The sequence below is a fragment of the Protopterus annectens genome, chromosome 2.part1, assembly GCF_019279795.1.
Source record: "Protopterus annectens isolate FY-2018-M chromosome 2.part1, PAN1.0, whole genome shotgun sequence".
Classification (NCBI taxonomy): domain Eukaryota; kingdom Metazoa; phylum Chordata; order Ceratodontiformes; family Protopteridae; genus Protopterus; species Protopterus annectens.
Window position 1 is genome coordinate 680,745,369 of NC_056729.1, and position 16,412 is coordinate 680,761,780.

At 43.6% G+C, this 16,412-nt stretch overlaps 1 protein-coding gene across 1 annotated transcript in view; it reads right to left on the reverse strand.

Annotated features, from left to right (window-relative positions):
* MTUS1 (microtubule associated scaffold protein 1) overlaps positions 1 to 16,412 on the reverse strand; it is a 2,531,455-nt gene that overhangs the window by 2,088,282 nt on the left and 426,761 nt on the right. Inside the window, exon 3 of the mRNA XM_044062416.1 lies at positions 1,717 to 1,936. Within this exon, the coding sequence (XP_043918351.1) occupies positions 1,717 to 1,936 (220 nt within the window). The remainder of the gene's footprint in view (positions 1 to 1,716; positions 1,937 to 16,412) is intronic.

The following is a 16,412-nucleotide window of genomic DNA, read 5'->3' on the forward strand; positions in this document are numbered from 1 at the left end:
GTGGGTTCAGCATTCAGGCCAGTGGCAAATGTTTCAGGTAATTCACTCCCATGGATCCCTTATGTACCTCTTAGCTCTCCTGTTCTCAAGTCATACATTGGATGAACTGCATGAGAAGACATATGGCTATCTTTGGCATTGTATCACTGTTAGTAAAATTGCAACAGTGATCCAAGGAAAGACACTGTACCAATAACTTAGCTGTGATTGTACATGCCACTTAGTTTCGTAACAGGTACCTTTACTACATTTAATTATCTATGCTTTCATTGACAGTAAAACTATATAAAAAATGTCAGCTTGGATGTCAACTGTCACTACGGTGTGCGACTGTTCGGGTGAGAATAGCTATACCTGCTGGACAGAAAGGAAAGAGCAACATTAGCAGCCTGCTAAGAGAGTTAAGCTTACTTAAGATATAGCAGGGAAAGGCAGAAAAATAAAGTACAAACTTATAGTAAGAAGGAGAACCAAAATGTCACTGCATACACTTATGGAGGCTGCAGAAAAGTGTGACACTGAGCTACCATCGCAAAGCAAACTGACCACGCTAAGCACATGGAAATCAGCGTCTGCAAAAGAGGATGCGACAGTCAAGTATCACAAATATGGGCATTGTAATGTGTAGTCACTTTTAGATCCAGGGTCTCTGGCTTTTTATTGGTCTGGTACAGTCTTCATGTTCTCCTTATGTCCTCAGTACACTCTGGCATCTAGACTATTCTTACTTCTCCCTAAGGCTTGCGCCTTTGGCTGACTATGCAAGCCATTTTTTCACCTAATACTAGAAAGTTTTCTCTCTGCACATGGTGAATTGACCTGGTTTAACACCACAGATGAAAACCTCTTAAGACAACAGATGAACTTTAACTGTACCTCTTGTGATGAAGTGTGTATACATTTTAGACAGAGGAAGAGGAAAGAAAGGAAAAACAAAATACCAGAGTACACATTTACGTGGGTATAAAACATGGAAATTTTAGACACTTTATACACAACTGAATAACTGCTGAACTGCACAAGTCTGCAGTATGCAGTCTTACCAGACCATTTCACATGTATGCTTCTACCCCCTACAAACTGCACGTTAGAGAAGAGTGCATCTGCTGTTTCAGAACATTTGTTTTTGTAATAATCAAACACTATGCATTTTATCTAATATATACTTCTCACCTGAGTCACTCTTAAGTAATCTTTAACAGAAAATTTGTTTTTAATGACTACACAGCTAGCCAGTGTATCCACAATGAGGGCAGCTATCTGCAACACAGCCAAACAGCAGTGCAAATAGGACCAGTATCGTATGACAATTTATTAACTGGTACACATTCCTTGATATAATTTAAAATTCAAAAGAAAAACTACTGTTAGTCAAAAAATCAACGTCTAACATTTTCAATAAGCCTACACAGTTTATATGGTCATATCTGCCTTTCATATTTGCATAGATTTCCAGCAAATTACTGTATAAATATAGTACAAGACAAACTGCCACAGCACAACGGGATACAAACTTAACACTCACTACATTCCAACACACATCTGTCTCTACATGTAAATGAAGAAAGGCTGTAATATAACAATGCAGAGATGTACTATTGCAAAATTTCACTGTTGTATTCTGGGATTGTAGGAAACTGTTACAGAATGTTGCCCTCAAGTTCAGTAACAACCAATTTTTGTGAAATGTGTTAACAAAAACATTTTTTTTTTTACCACTAGCAGCTCTTGGTTTAGCCTTTGCTGGAGACAAAATTCCAACCAAGCGACCATCTTTGCTGACACCTCCTATTCTGTTGGGATGTACAGCAACTGAAGCTTTAACTTCAAAACCCACGGTTCGTGTGGCAGCTTTACTTTTTGAGCAGCAAGTAGGTGCTTTTCTAACATCTTTAAGTGGCCTGATATTGGATGCTTTAGGTATACTAGTCAAAGCCTGAAACAGAAAATAAAACTATTTCAAATATGTAAATATACAAGGAAGGTGATGTTACTTTAGCAACAATGTCAGCATTAAAAATATAACAAAGTATTAATACTGCTATAACATTAGCAAACAGTTTCATTTCTAAATATAATAGATAATCAAAGCTGAGAAATAGAAAAAAAGATATGGTTAAGTAGTAACAGGAATTATTTACAGGAGCTGACAAAAGTTAAGTATTGCAGAATAGGAGGAATCGCACAGAACAAGAGGTGCAACTGGAGAGTACTAAACAGAAAATAAGGGAGTACCTTGATAATATGCAAAAGTTTAGAACAAATGTTAAGCAACTGTTTTTTGATAAGAACTCCAGAGCACAAAAACTTTTACTTCAATGACTTTGGTAACACAGCAGAAAGAGCTGATGTCAAACTCGGGGAGCCTAAAACAAGAGAAAAAAAAATTATGAAAATTTGTATAAAGTAGAGAAATGTGGAAATAGAGAGCACAAATGGAAATATTTATGGAATACTTAATTATGCCAAGCTTAGAGGTAGATGAGGCTCAACAACAGTTAAGACAGATGGAGACAAGATAAACAGCAACAGTATCAATCTGCAAGGAAGTTTCCAGGAATAGATTTACTCCTATGAAAGTTTGAATGATAGGAGGGAAGAAAGTGATGAAACATCTGGAATGTTTTAACAGCATCTTAAAAGGTGGGGAAGCACCAGCATCCCACAAGTAATATGTGGTGGTTGTAATACCTAAAGATGGTAAATACCCACCAGGCCCATTTAAATTTAAACCGTGATTATAAAGCATTTAGGTCTATAACAGCTAAAAGTATGGCAAAATATTTCCAAAATTTATATGGATCCATGCGGTTTTGTGGAATTGAGCCAAACATTTGACAATATTAACAGAACAATGATGATTCAGAGGGAAGGAAAGTATAAGCAAATTCCACTATTGGAGAGTCTTCATGCAGAGAAAGTATTTGACAGATTAAGATGGGCTTTTTTGAGTAGGGCAAAGGAAGCATTAGTATCCCCTGATACATTAAGTTAATTAGGAGGATATATGAGATAGAGGCAAATATTAAAGTGGGAGGGTTACTTTCCGATAAGTTCTGTCTGTACACAGGAACCAGGCAGGGGTGCCCCTTCCCATTTATTGGATTTATATTTAGGGCCACTGGCAAAAAAAATAAGGGATGCAGAAATTAAAGGATATCATTGTTATGGTAATCAAGAAAAGTTGGCTTTATTTGCAGATATTTTGTGCTTGATAAAACCAAAAAAGGCATCTGAGTGTTGTGGAACATCTTGAGACAGTCAAGTCTTTTCAGGATATAAAATTGATGAAGATAAAACAAAGGCTATAGCTGTAAACTATGTATTCAAATATGAACTGGTCCAGGAATACCCATATTTATGGGTACAAGACAAAATGAAGTATTTTGGAATATGAATTAAAAAGGATTTTGTTATGGCTAAGGATATGTGGGAAGAGACTATACAAAAGGTAATACAAAAACTGAGAAATTGAAAACTAGTTATGGCTATGTACAAAAAAGATACAAAAAAAATGAAAATATTTTAGTCCCTTTAGTTTTATGTACATGTTGTTGGATAATCATATTGTATGAAGCTTTTCACCCCCGGCCTCCATTGAAAATGGGTAACCCTGCCCAGTCGGACTTTCCTGGTTAAACAAATGTAAAATAAAATAAAATAAAATAAAATAAAATAAAAATAAATGTTATGCCTTTTTTTTTTTTTTTTTTTTAATTTATTTTTTAATCATCACCATCCAGAGAAGTTGTGGACAGTAATAGTGTGGAAAGATTTTATCTGGGAAGGGAAAATGGCAAGGGTGAATTGGGATAAATTGATTCTTCCAATAGAATGTGGTAGTTTAGGATTACCAGATTTGAAGGAATATTTTAGAGCTACACACTCAAGACTTGCACAACACAAGCAGAAAGCTGTAATTCAAAGTGGAAAGAGATGATGATGCGAGGAGGAAACTCAAGAAATAAGAGTGTGGGATTTTGGATGCAGATGCTTAAGGAGAACAGCCGTCACACAGATTATTATATTCATAAAGTAGCAAAAAGCATTCTAACAACTAGGCCAACATGAGAATGGAGAAAAGATGATTTTGCCAACAGTGATGACTGCAATTAGGGGTACAGATAATAGGCAAGTGGGGGGCGGAATTTACTGGAGAAAACTGGCAAAAGAACCTAGGTACTACAAGCAAGTATATATAGAGAGGAAAGGTAATAGAACAGGAAGAAGCCAAAACGACACATGGACTTGCAGGCTAGAGACTTCTCTCCCCATCAAAGACTGATAAGACTATAGGCAAAGAGAAAGGCATAGTGTATCCTAAGAGAAAGACCTGCTCTGGTAGTGCTTCTGTTAGGATCTAGAGCTGAAGCTGCTGTTAAAGAGATAATTAGGGCATATAAAATACTGCGCAATAACTTCACAAATCAATCAGAGGTGGTTAGAAAAGCTTGGGAAGAGAGATTACATCCTTGGAAATTGCTTATCCAATAGGAGGACATATGTATGGCTCCCAAACATGACATTTTTTTTTAAAAAGTTACATACTCACCATAATGTTTCATCTGAGTTGTTCCTTTTCATTTGTCTTCAACCTATGGGAATACGGATCCAGTATGAATCCAATTCAGCTGCCTTTTCCAGCATCGGATCCAAGTTCCTCCCCTACCCATAACACACCCGTCTCTCTCCTCCCCTTAGATAAGAGTTTGCTGCAGACAGTAGCACTCCACCCTAATCACATGCCTAAAACCCTGGCATTAACACCAGTTAGCTGAATAAAGAAGACAAAGGTTCACCAGAGTACGGCCTATGCCTCTTCCATCTGGCACTACACAGGTCACATAAGGCAGGGGGGAAGGAGGGAGGGATGGTTGAAGACAAATGAAAAGCAAAAACTCAGATGGAATGTTATGGTGAGTACATAACTTTTTTTTATTTGAAGTTTTCATTTGATCTTCAACCTGTGGGAAAGAGTTTCCAGCTACCAAATAGCCCTGGGAGGTCCTCATGGAATGATGCTCCGAAGCATGGCAGAGCCAAAAAGGCTCCTTGCCTCTGGAAAGGAGATCCAATTTGCAATGAGATATAAACATATGTGATGACTCCCACGTAGCTGCAGACAAATATCATCTATGGAAACCCTAGACCAAAAGGCCGCAGAAGTAGCTAGAGACCTGGTGGAATGAGTCCTGACGTGACCTGGTGGGGATAATGCTTTGGCTCGACAGGCCAACGCAATGCACAGAGATCCAACGAGCAATAGTTGCTTTTGATACAGGCTTTCCTAAGAAAGGCTTAGAAAAAGGAAAAAAGCTGATCAGACTTACAAAGGTTCATAGGTTGGTACTAGGCTATCGGCCCTAGGGCCTATACAAGCCTAGCCATAACAATTCCCTGGCTATTTCTTCACACTATTTACTTCCCTGGACCCCTGTCTAGCAGGGCGACTGACGTGATCCCCAGGGTGAATTTCTTTCTCCCATCCAATCATCAAGGTTCCTTTTGAAGAAGGCCAAAGAAACGCTCTGTTTGACATGTATGGGCAGTCTATTCCAGAGTCTGGGGAGTCTCTGTGTCAGGAATCTATCCCTCCAGCATGTTTTGTTTATTGTGATGACAAGGTATAGATCCCTGGAGTGTGTGGCTCTGAGGGATCTTTAAGTGTAGCATGCCCAACAGCTCTGGGTTTGACATGGCCTTGTATGTTAAGCAGAGATCGCCTCGGAGTAGACGACATGCGACAGAGTATAGCTGGAGTTTAAGGCGGTCAACATAGGGCATCTGCGTAAGGCCTATGATTCTTTTAGTAAGGTATTTCTGCGGCCTTTCCAGTTGTTGCAGATGTCTTGAGAGGTACATACCAAATGGGCAGTTGTATTCTATAATGGGTCTAATGAGGAATGAGTACAGTGGGACAATGACCTCCTTTTTTTCTGGATGAAAAGCCCTTAGTGGAGGTGTGCCACATAGAAAGGTCTCCTGACTGTTGTGGCAATGTGATTATTGAAGGTGTGACCACTGTCCACCTGTGTCCTTAAGTCTCATCACACTTTCGGTGTTTAGTGTACTGCCACCTATGTGGTAATTCACGGGTACAGATTTTTTCCCCAAAGGGGCTAACTATACATTTCTTAGCATTGAGCTTGAGCCCATGGCTCTGGCACCAAGCATCTGTTTCTGTAAGGCCCTTTTGTAGAGTATCCACATCATTTGGTGATACAATAATGGCTCCCAGTTTGCAGTAATCTGCGAACTTTGTTAGCCAGAGTACCTTAGTGTTGACATGTACTTCAGAGAAGTAGATGCCAAACAAGAGAGATCCCAGAACTGAACCCTGAAGTACTCCACTTGTCACTCTGGAGCTGGATTTGGAGTCAGCTACTTTTACAGTCTGGGTTCTGTCAGTAAGCAGTTGGCAACTCATCGAGTGACATAGGGATTAATGCCCAGCTTAGTAAGTTTATCTAGGATTCCAGAGTGGGGGATGGTGTCAAAGGCCTTGGCGAGGTCCAGATAGGCTGTGTGGACTGCCTTACCCTCGTCCACGGCTCTGGAGACTGATTCAAAGTAGTCAATCAGGTTCAGGAGACAAGACTGGCCCTTCACGTACCCAAACTGGGTGGGGTCCAGTGTTTTAAGGTTGCCAATGTCTTTGTTTATAAATTCCATGATAATACATTCCATGGCCTTGCAGATCAGGCTCGTCAGACTGATGGGGGAGTAGTTCTCGGGATCCCTTGTGGAGTGGGATAACTGTAGCTGTGCACCACTCAGTGGGCACGAAGCCCGAGGTAAGGGTATGATTAAACATGACACTTGGGTGAGGTGCCAGTTCATTTTGTAGTTCATGTAATACACAGTCCGGGATGTCATCTGGTCCCATGGATGTTGTACTCTTAGCTTTGGAGAGTGCATTTTTTACCTGTGTGGCCATTATTACCGGAATTTTGCTATCTTCCGGTACTGAGCTGGGCCATTTAGGGGGCGAGAGGGGGATGAAATTGGCACTGAATCGATCTGCCAGGACATTGGCAATATCCTTGGGATCAGTATATTTAATGCCTTTCTGTTGTAGCTCAGAGCAGATTTGAGCATTGCCATTTAGATTCTTGACAGTTACAGAATGCCTTGCGGTTGTCTTTGGAATCTTTGACAATTTTATTCTCATAACTAGCTTTGGAGGATTTTATGAGGGATCTCAGCTTCTTACAGAGGATGGTAAGGGAGTTTTTTTGCATTGTTGGATTTTCCTCTTTTCTGCAAGTTTCTTCCTTTTGTTGTAAAGTTTGTTCATGGCAGGGGGCCACCAGATGGGCTTCCTTTTTTTGGAGGAGAGCATCTTGGTTCTATTTGGGATGGCACAATTCATGCATGAGTGGATGTGCTCGTACAGTGCCTTAGTGTAGTACTCAGCAGTCAAACTTTCAGCTCCCGTCTGCATGGGTGTCATGAAGTTTGTAACTTCTGACTTGAGTAGCATGAAGTTGGCTTTGGAGAAGTTTTTTTATGGAGGTTTCTTTACTGGGGGGTGGGGTGGGATGTGGATGTTAAGGGTGATTAGCTTATGGTCTGACCTGACCAACGAGTGGGTGACCATAGGTGTGGAGCATCAATTTCCCATGTTGGTAATGACCAGGTCTAGGACACTGGAGCACCTGGTGGGACTATGGACTAGTTGATCCAGGGCATTGGAATTTATGAATTCCAAGAACCGTTGGGCAAAGGTGTTTGTACACGAGTAGTTTTTCCAGTTAATGGCAGGTTAGTTGAAATCACCCAGTATTAGGGTGTTTGATTGTATATTAATATTTTCCAGTATGTTTAGAAAAGTGTAGTGAGAATCTTGGGGCATAGTGGGGGATCTGTAGCAAGCTACAATTTGGATTGCAGTCTTATTAGTTGCACCTGGAGAATTTCAGACTCTGTGTTGGGCAACTAACCTGGTGGTATGAATATCCTTGGTGAATATGGACACTCATCCACCTTTAGTGTTTCGATCCTGGTTTGGTGGCCGAAAAATGTGTAAGAGTTGTAACCTGGTATTGCAGGGGTGCTCCCTGGAGCCTTGAACCAGGTCTCAGTTGCTGTACAGATATCGATGTTCCCCATTTTTAGGAGTGCCTCGAGAGATTGCATTTTGAGGTTTAGACTTCTAGCACTGAGTAGCATTACCTTCAGATTTTGCATGCTCGTACCTGTTATGGTGATGGTTTTGTCCTTTGAACTTTGCCTAAAAAGGTACTATAGGGGTGGCAAGAGCCTTAGCCAGTAACCTGAATCCCAGGGGCAACAGGTGCAGACCATATCTCTGGCAAAGCATCGTGGTCTGTCGATCATGTCGTCCCAGGCAGACAGATACTGGATCCCCTTTGAATGACACCAGAAGCTTAGCCAATTGTTGAAGTCAATCATTTTGTCCTTATATTGTTGTATCATTCTGGGCAAAGGCAGGATGCTACTCAGGGCTAGGGTCATACCTGCCCTGGCCACATGATCCGAGACCTCTTCCATGTCTCTTTTCATGTAGTCTAGGGAGGTACGTCTCAAGTCATTCACTCCAACATGGACAATGACAGTCATATTTGTACTTGTGGAGTGATTTGAGTGCATGAATTATGTGGCGGATTATGGCACCAGATAGGCAGCTCACTGTAATTTGCTCCTTGTTCAGCCTGGTGAGTGGGACATCAGTGTGCCTGACTATAGTCACCTATGACTAAAGTGTTAGGTACATTGTCTTGCCTTAGGGGCTGTTGATGGGTGGCACACTGATGTTGTGAGCTATGTGACACTTTGGTTGTGATTGGTGTTTGTTTGCATTTCAGATTCGGAGGTCCTTGTTGCTTGGGCAGGTTACAGTTAAGGGCCTCCACACATGTGGATTTAGTGTTGCTGTGTGTGGGTGTTGGTGGTGTGAGTTTAGAAGGGCTATGTGTTGCTTGACGTGTAGTGCAGGTGTTAACCATCTCCTCTTGACTGTCTAGCACAATCTTGGGTGGAGAGAGCTTTGCTTCCAGTTTGGCTATGCAAGTGCATCTCTCACAGGTTGTAATGTTGGGTGCTAGGAGGAGAGGGTGGTATGTGTACATGAAGCAATTGCTGCATTGCCCCAGTATGCCCAGATTCAGCAGATGGACAGGAGAAATCAACATAAGCGGACACTTGGACATGCCTGATTTGGTGCTTTTTTTGAAAAATGCAGGAGCTGTTTTCCCTTACCATAGCAAGGCACTTTGCAATTATAGGCTATTTAGTGCCTATGATTAATTTCTCCTTATTAATAAGGAGAGTTGAGTGCTTGCATCAGTTTAAGGCTTCCTAGTGCTTTCCAGCAGGTTCTAGAGCAAGTGCTAATCACAGGGATGCTTAAAGGAAAGATAAAAAAATGGTTTATCCTAAACACTGCAGTGTGCACTAGAGATGTTAGATGTGAAAGTAGATAACTTGATGCCAAACAGCAGGACTAAACACCTCCCAAACACACGTATGCTTGTTCTGGAAGTCAAAGGCAAAAGCAACAAGCTGCTACTAAGCCAACACAGTTCCTAATTCCAAGCAGCAGAACTAAACACCTCCAATAAGCACAGTCAGAGAGGTGAAACTCATCAAAGATAAACACAGCCAGATAGCCAAACTCACTGAAGCAGGACTTTTTAAATTCCAAAGGGATAAGCAAACAAGATGCCAATAAATGAACGCCTTCAATGTATTAAGCACCACGATACTGCTTTTCGTCGGCGCCCTGCACCAACTTCTTCAGACTTTGAAAAATAACTCGCACTTAAGTGCTGCTACATTTAAAGCCATTGCAAGCAAAGTCTATTACAAAACACACCCTCCAATTACCTTAAAGGAACAGGCACAAGTAGCTTCAATCTGATTAAAATGTTCCTATCCCATAAACACACAATATAAAAAGTTGTATGTGGTATAAAATATACAGCTATAAAACTAATACTGTTCCTTACATAGCACTTAAATAATGCAATCGAAAGTTATTATAAAAACACACTTACTTTGAACCAAATACGCATAATAATACTAACGCATTAAAATAAATAAAAAAACATGTCATAATATTTCAAATGTTGATAAAGACACTCCATCTACCAAACATGGTATAAAATATATAGATATGTGAGGTCAGGCACATATTTCATGATTATGTTAGCCATGCCCAGCGAACATTTATATGCCATGAAGAAGATTGATCATTGACCAGTTGAACTATTTGGCATCAGGAGCGGTGCTGGTTTAGTAGCAGTTTGTTTTTTCCTGCCTTTGATCTAAAGTAGGTAACTTAAGTTTTACCTGTCTAAAAAGTTAAGTTTTAGTGCACAGTCACTATTTTTAAAACAGCAAGATAGATTGAAAGGGGGTGATCACTTTTGTATTCCGGTACTATGGAATACAGTAGAATGGCCAATAAATTTAAATAGTTGAAGGGGAGTGATTTCACAAAATTATAATTTTGTCTTACTAGCACAAGCAAGTGAAAGCAGAGAGGAAATGAGATATATGATGAAAATAACATAAGAGGCAGGCAACTAGAAAGACGGTGGTATTTAAGAACACAACAGTGACAGGGTAGGGGGGTGGGGGAAAATTTCTGCCTGACTAACAACAGACAGAGCTGTGGTGTCTTTTGAAGTTTTAATACGCAGTTAAAAGCAAAACACAAGGTAAAGAAAAATCACAGCACTCAAAATATAAAAAGGCAAACTAATACAAAATACAACAAATAAAAAGCAAACCAAACTTTCCCTCAGAGTAAAGTGTAGTAGAGTCTGTGTGAGCCTTTCCAATAAAGCTCTGAAATGTTTTATTTTATCCCTTAAATAGAAGGTTTAGTTCCTAGCTCCACCCCCTCAGTTCACAAATGATTAACCTTAAGGGACCTCTTCTATCTTATCTACATGTCCTTAATTGAACAGTTCTAACTTCTGCCAGACTTGCAAGCGACAGAGCTGTGGTGTCTTTTGAAGTTTTAATGGATTTTGTTCTATGCAGATAGAAGCGCAGTTGCCTGTGATCATCAAGCAAGTGGAATTTATACTCTTCTTTCTGAACTTCCAGAATAATGGAAAACAGGGAGATTAATGCCACCTTCAGAAGAAATGATGGATTCATTCTAAAGGAAACTCTGTCTTTATGAAGCACCATATAAAGGGGCTTGACAGACAAGGCCTGGATCTCAGATACTCTCTTGATCAAGGTAGTAGCTACCAGAAAACCTGTCTTCTAAGACAGGAACTGCAAGTCGACTGTAGCTGCTGATTCAAAAGAGGGAGAAACCAAAGTTTGTAGTACTAGGGTAAGATCCCAACGGGGCATTGGGTCCTTGACTGGAGGTCAAAGTAAAAGGTACCTTTCAAAAGGATATACAAAGCTTGGAAGAAGCCAAAGAATCTGAATTTTCTCCTATGTGAAAGGTGGAGATTGCTGGTAAAGTTGTACCTTTACCACAGAAAAACTACAGCCATGATTAAAAATATCCACCAAAAACTCCAAAATGGCAGGTACTGGAGAAATAAAGGTGTCCAGATCATGCTGAGAAGCCCATATGAAGAAACATTTCCACTTACTGGAATAAACCTTCCTGGTAGAAGATTTGTAAGCCACTACCAAAATCTTCATGACCAGAGAACAGAACAGCCCGGGAATCCCAACTATCAGTGGAAGCCATGAGCTTCAAACTAACCAAATCTGGGGGTGGGATCCCTAAGGGGACACGTGATCAGATATAGTGTCCAAGGGGGACACACTGCATGAGACCACAGAGAGGGGAACCAAACTTGGCAAGGCCAGAAGGGGGCCAATGAGGCTCATTACGTTTCCCAGCTGTCGAGCTTTCTGAATGAATTTCAGAATTCTGAGGGAGTGGAGGCTAAGGACACAGTAGATCGGAGGGCCAAGCATGAGCTAGAGCATCTCTGGGGAACTCCCCTGGAGGGGATTTCAGAGCAAAATAAATCGCTGCACTTTGTGTGGGAAGAAGAGGTGAAGAGATCGCAGCAAGGCTGACTCCACTTTAGAAAGATCTACTGCAGGATTCAGAGACCACTCATAAGGCATCAGAATAGATTTGCTGAGCCTGTCCACCAGAATGTTGGACCTCCCTGGAATTTGCATTGCTGCCAGAGGAGATTGCCCACTCTCACAATCTCATGGCTTTGCGACAAAGGAGGTAAGACCTGGTCCCCCCATTTGTTGATGTACCAGACTACAGACATATTGTTTGTCTGGATAGCAATAGTCCCTTGGGGAAGATGGGCGTGAACAGCTTGCAACGCCAACAGCACTGCCCTCATTTCCAGGACGTTGATATGCAGGTGGGTCTCCAGGGAAGACCACGTGCTTTGGCACTGTCCTTCCCAGGCAATGCCCCCCCCACCCGAGCAGGGGGCCGTCCATGGTCATTGTGGTCACCGGGGCAGGAAGAACAAATGCACAGCCCTGAAGGAGATCTGGAGACTGAAGCCACCAGAGAAGCGAATCCCTGCATGCTTGAGATAACCAAACCCGATGAGACAAGGGCAAGTCTAGCAAGGACAACTGAATCGCCAGAGTCCACTGGAGAACCCTCATGTGCAGGTGGGCCACTGGAATAAGGGTAATTGTGCCCACCATGGACTCAAACTCCCAAAAGAACTGAATCTGCAGGGGGACACTATTTTAATAATGCAGCTAACATGATGTGGGAGGAATAAGCCTGTCTGGAGTTAGTAACACCTTGCTCTGGGAAGCATCTAAACCAGCCCCAATGTAAGAGAGAACTTGAACTGGTACCAATTGGGACTTGCTGAGATCGTTATGCTGAGGTGGTGAGCAGTCCTGAGGAGGAGGAGATCCCTGGCTTGACACAGTATATGCCTGGAGGAAGCAGAAAGGAGTCATCCAGGTAGGGAAAGACCTGGAACCCCTGCAGCTGCAGGTGAGCACCACTACTGCCATCACTTTGGTGAACACCCTGGGGGCAGTGGTGAGCCCAAAGGGGAGTGCTCTGAACTGAATGACCGGCTCCCAGCCAGAAGTGAAGAAACCTCAAAGAACGTCTGTGCATCTTGATGTGATATGCTTCTTGGAGGTCCACAGAGCACATAGTCATTCATCTACAAGAAGGGCAGAATGGATTGGAGCATGACCACTCGAAACTAACTTGGCAACTGACCCTGTTTAAGGTTGAAAGGATCCAGGATGGGTCTTAAGCCCCCCCCCCATTTCCTTTGGCCCTAAAAAGAACCTGGAATAGACTCCTGATCAGGACTAGTCTGGGGGACAGACTTGATGACTAGCTTTTCGAGCAGCCTGAAAACTGCTACTGCTGCCTGCTCCTGTTGCATGGGTGGGATATCTGGGAGATGTTTGGGGGGACTGGGGGCCTGAAGGAAGGGGAATGAATATCCTCTGGATATTACCTGCAACACCCAATGATTGTTTGTGATACTCCCAGACAGTTATTGTGAAGAGAAAGACACCCCCACCCTGACTGCCTCCAGAGACTAGCAGTCTGACAACCCTTCAGGGCTGCTGAGAGGGTCTGTGTGGGAGACTGTCCCAAGACCCTTGGTTCCTTGGGACCCCTCTGCCACGAGGGTGGCATCTATTGTATCCCCCTCTGCCTCTTGGGGAAGAGTCCTGAGCATAGTGTGAAAAACCCTGATACTTTCGGAACCACATCTTCACCCCACGCTGATTCCTGGAAAAGGATTGCTTCCGGGTTGAAAAGCGAATCCCGACAGCAGACACATTCTTTCTCACTCTGGATCTTTCTCACTCTGGACCAAAGTGCCAGAATGGTCTTAACCAAAGAGTGGAGCCATCAAAGGAGGCATTTGCAAATGACCCTTGATGGCTCCGAGAAAGCACAAAGCCAGAGCTAGCCATGACGCCCGATAGCTATGCCTGTACAAGCCACCCTAGAGGTGACTTCAGTCACATGTGACAGCAGACTCCTGGACATACTGGAAATGGTGTTAAGGCTGGCCATACGGGAGAACACCTCCTCAGACACAAACCCTGGGACAGATTCTGTGACCTCCTTGACCAGGTCCCGCTGCAGTCTGATGACATGTGCCATGTAATTCAGTGCACACAAAGCAAATGTGGCTGAGGGATAGGGTCCACTTCCCAAAACTATGGCCCACAACTCTTACTCCAGCAGACAGACCAAAGAACTCTCCTGAGCGAGTTCTTTCTTGGTGGCCACCGCAACCACCATGGCAACTACCAGGGGATTCCTTCAACCAGTGTTGCTTGTTGGACAGGGCTCTGAGAACTTTGTCTGGGCACTTGGGAGTAAGCTCAACCATGTCCTGGAAGGAATGAGGTCCACAAGAGGACATGCAGGAGGGGACACCCAGGAGGTAGAGGGTTTTGTGCCAAACACCTCCAGGAAAACAGACTTGTCCAGGTTGGGTTTTTGGGTAGACCACCACCCTGTGCTGGTGCAGGTTTTCCATGATGTCTCTAAAGGAGACATCCTCTGAGGGTGATCGGGAGGGAAACCCCCCCCCCTCCTCCAAGTCGGTGTGTCTTCTGTGAGGGACTCCGGTGGCGAGTCCAAGTGCCTCCTTTTGTTTGTATGTTTCCGAGGGAGCTCCTCAGGGGAGTTTCTGGGGAAGACTCAAACCTCAGGAAGCTCGTGGGGGTGCCCCCCCTCCCAGGGCGGAGTGGTGACAGGCTGTCCCTGATGGGGGAGGATGGCAGATCCCAGCCCAGAAAGGGAGAAAGAATGGACTCTAAAGAAAACAGTGTCAGGGGTCTCAGCAGAGCTGAGGGTGAACGCACCCTGGCAGCAGAGGAGAGTAAAATCGGATCCGCTGCTCTCTGCGCCAAAGGGGAGCCGGATCCAAGCCTCCAGGCACAGAGATTCTGAGTGGAAGGGCCGACTCACAAAACCTTGAGGCAGACACCACTCCCTCAGATCCAGCGCAGAGACTACAGCTCAGAGTCTCGAACGGCTGCAAAAGTGTCAGAGCAGAGCCACTCAGGGCAATGGCATCGAGGTATCAGAGACCATCTGAGCAAACCCCGCCGATGTCAGGAAACCTCAGACCCAACTACTCCAAAATCAGGGGTCAGATCGGAGAAGGCGCAATGCAAAGGAAAGCAAAGCAGTGTGCGTGCTCCCAGCCCCAGAGGGAGGGAGCAGGCATGCCTCTAATCTGGATCTGGGTCTGGATAAACCTCCACATCATCCTGTCCAACTCATCCTCAGAAAGACTACAGGTGGACTGGGTGGAGGAAGCCACCACCCCGAGCCTGGAGTGATGCCAAGGTGAGGCAGAAAGGAGTGGGATGACCTCAGGAAATCTTCAGCTCCAGGAAAAGCATGGAGACTGGAGCAGAGGTAAGTCTCTAGGTGGATCCAGCCAAGACTTGGCCGGAGGTCCCTAGAGGGAAGTGCAGTCAGGGGACCACTTTTTAAGCCTGTCCTGGTCTTTGGGATGAGACTTAACCTGCCTTTAAGAAGTCTGGGGACAGGGAGAAGTCTCAGAAGCCAGGGCGGAAAAAGTAGAGACGACTCTTCAAAATCAGCTTGTTCCTCCTGTTGATCAATGCACGGGGGTTGAAACCCGCACAGATCGAACAGGAGGTCCCCTACACCACTAAACATACCACAATAATTTGACCATCAGAGAGTGGAGCTTGTGGCCACACTCGGAACATTTCCTGAGGCCTTGTTTGGGTGGCTCTGCCATGGCTAGAGGAAACACACATACACACACACACACACACACACACACACACATACACACACAAGTAAGGGAGAAGAGAGAAGGAGGGAAGGGCGAGAGACAGGAAAGTACATTTGTGTACACTTACCATAAATGTAGATTTGAGTGTATTCACTGTAGCAGTCGTAACTAATGGGTTATCTGGCTCCCGGTAGCCCACGGTTGGCCAGAACACCAAAGTTAAGTAAAAATGCCGTCGGCTGTAAAGGATGTCAGGGTGTCCGATACAAAGGAGGCAGCCAATGTCACTTCCTCAGTCTTTCTTGCCATAACAGTTAGGGGCCCCCCCAAAAAATAAGGCTTGGACCAAAAACAATTTTGGCAAATATCAAAAATAGCCTGTACCTCAGGAAAAGAGAACAGGAGAGGACCAAAAAAAGGGGAAGGAGGAAGGGAAACCAGAACTGCAACAGTGAATACACTCGAACATCTACATTTATGGTAAGTGTACACAACTGTACTATGTTAATCATGTTTCACTGTTGCAGTCCTAACTAATGGGTTGATTACCAAAGCCCAAAGAAAAGGCAGAAGGAACCAAAAGAATCAAGGGATAAAGATAATTGCCCTGCAACACAGCAGTGGCAATCCCTGCCCTAGCTCTGGAAAACAGAGGCAGATTATAATGTTTTGTGAAAGTGTGAACAGAAGACCATAAGCAGCCTCCAA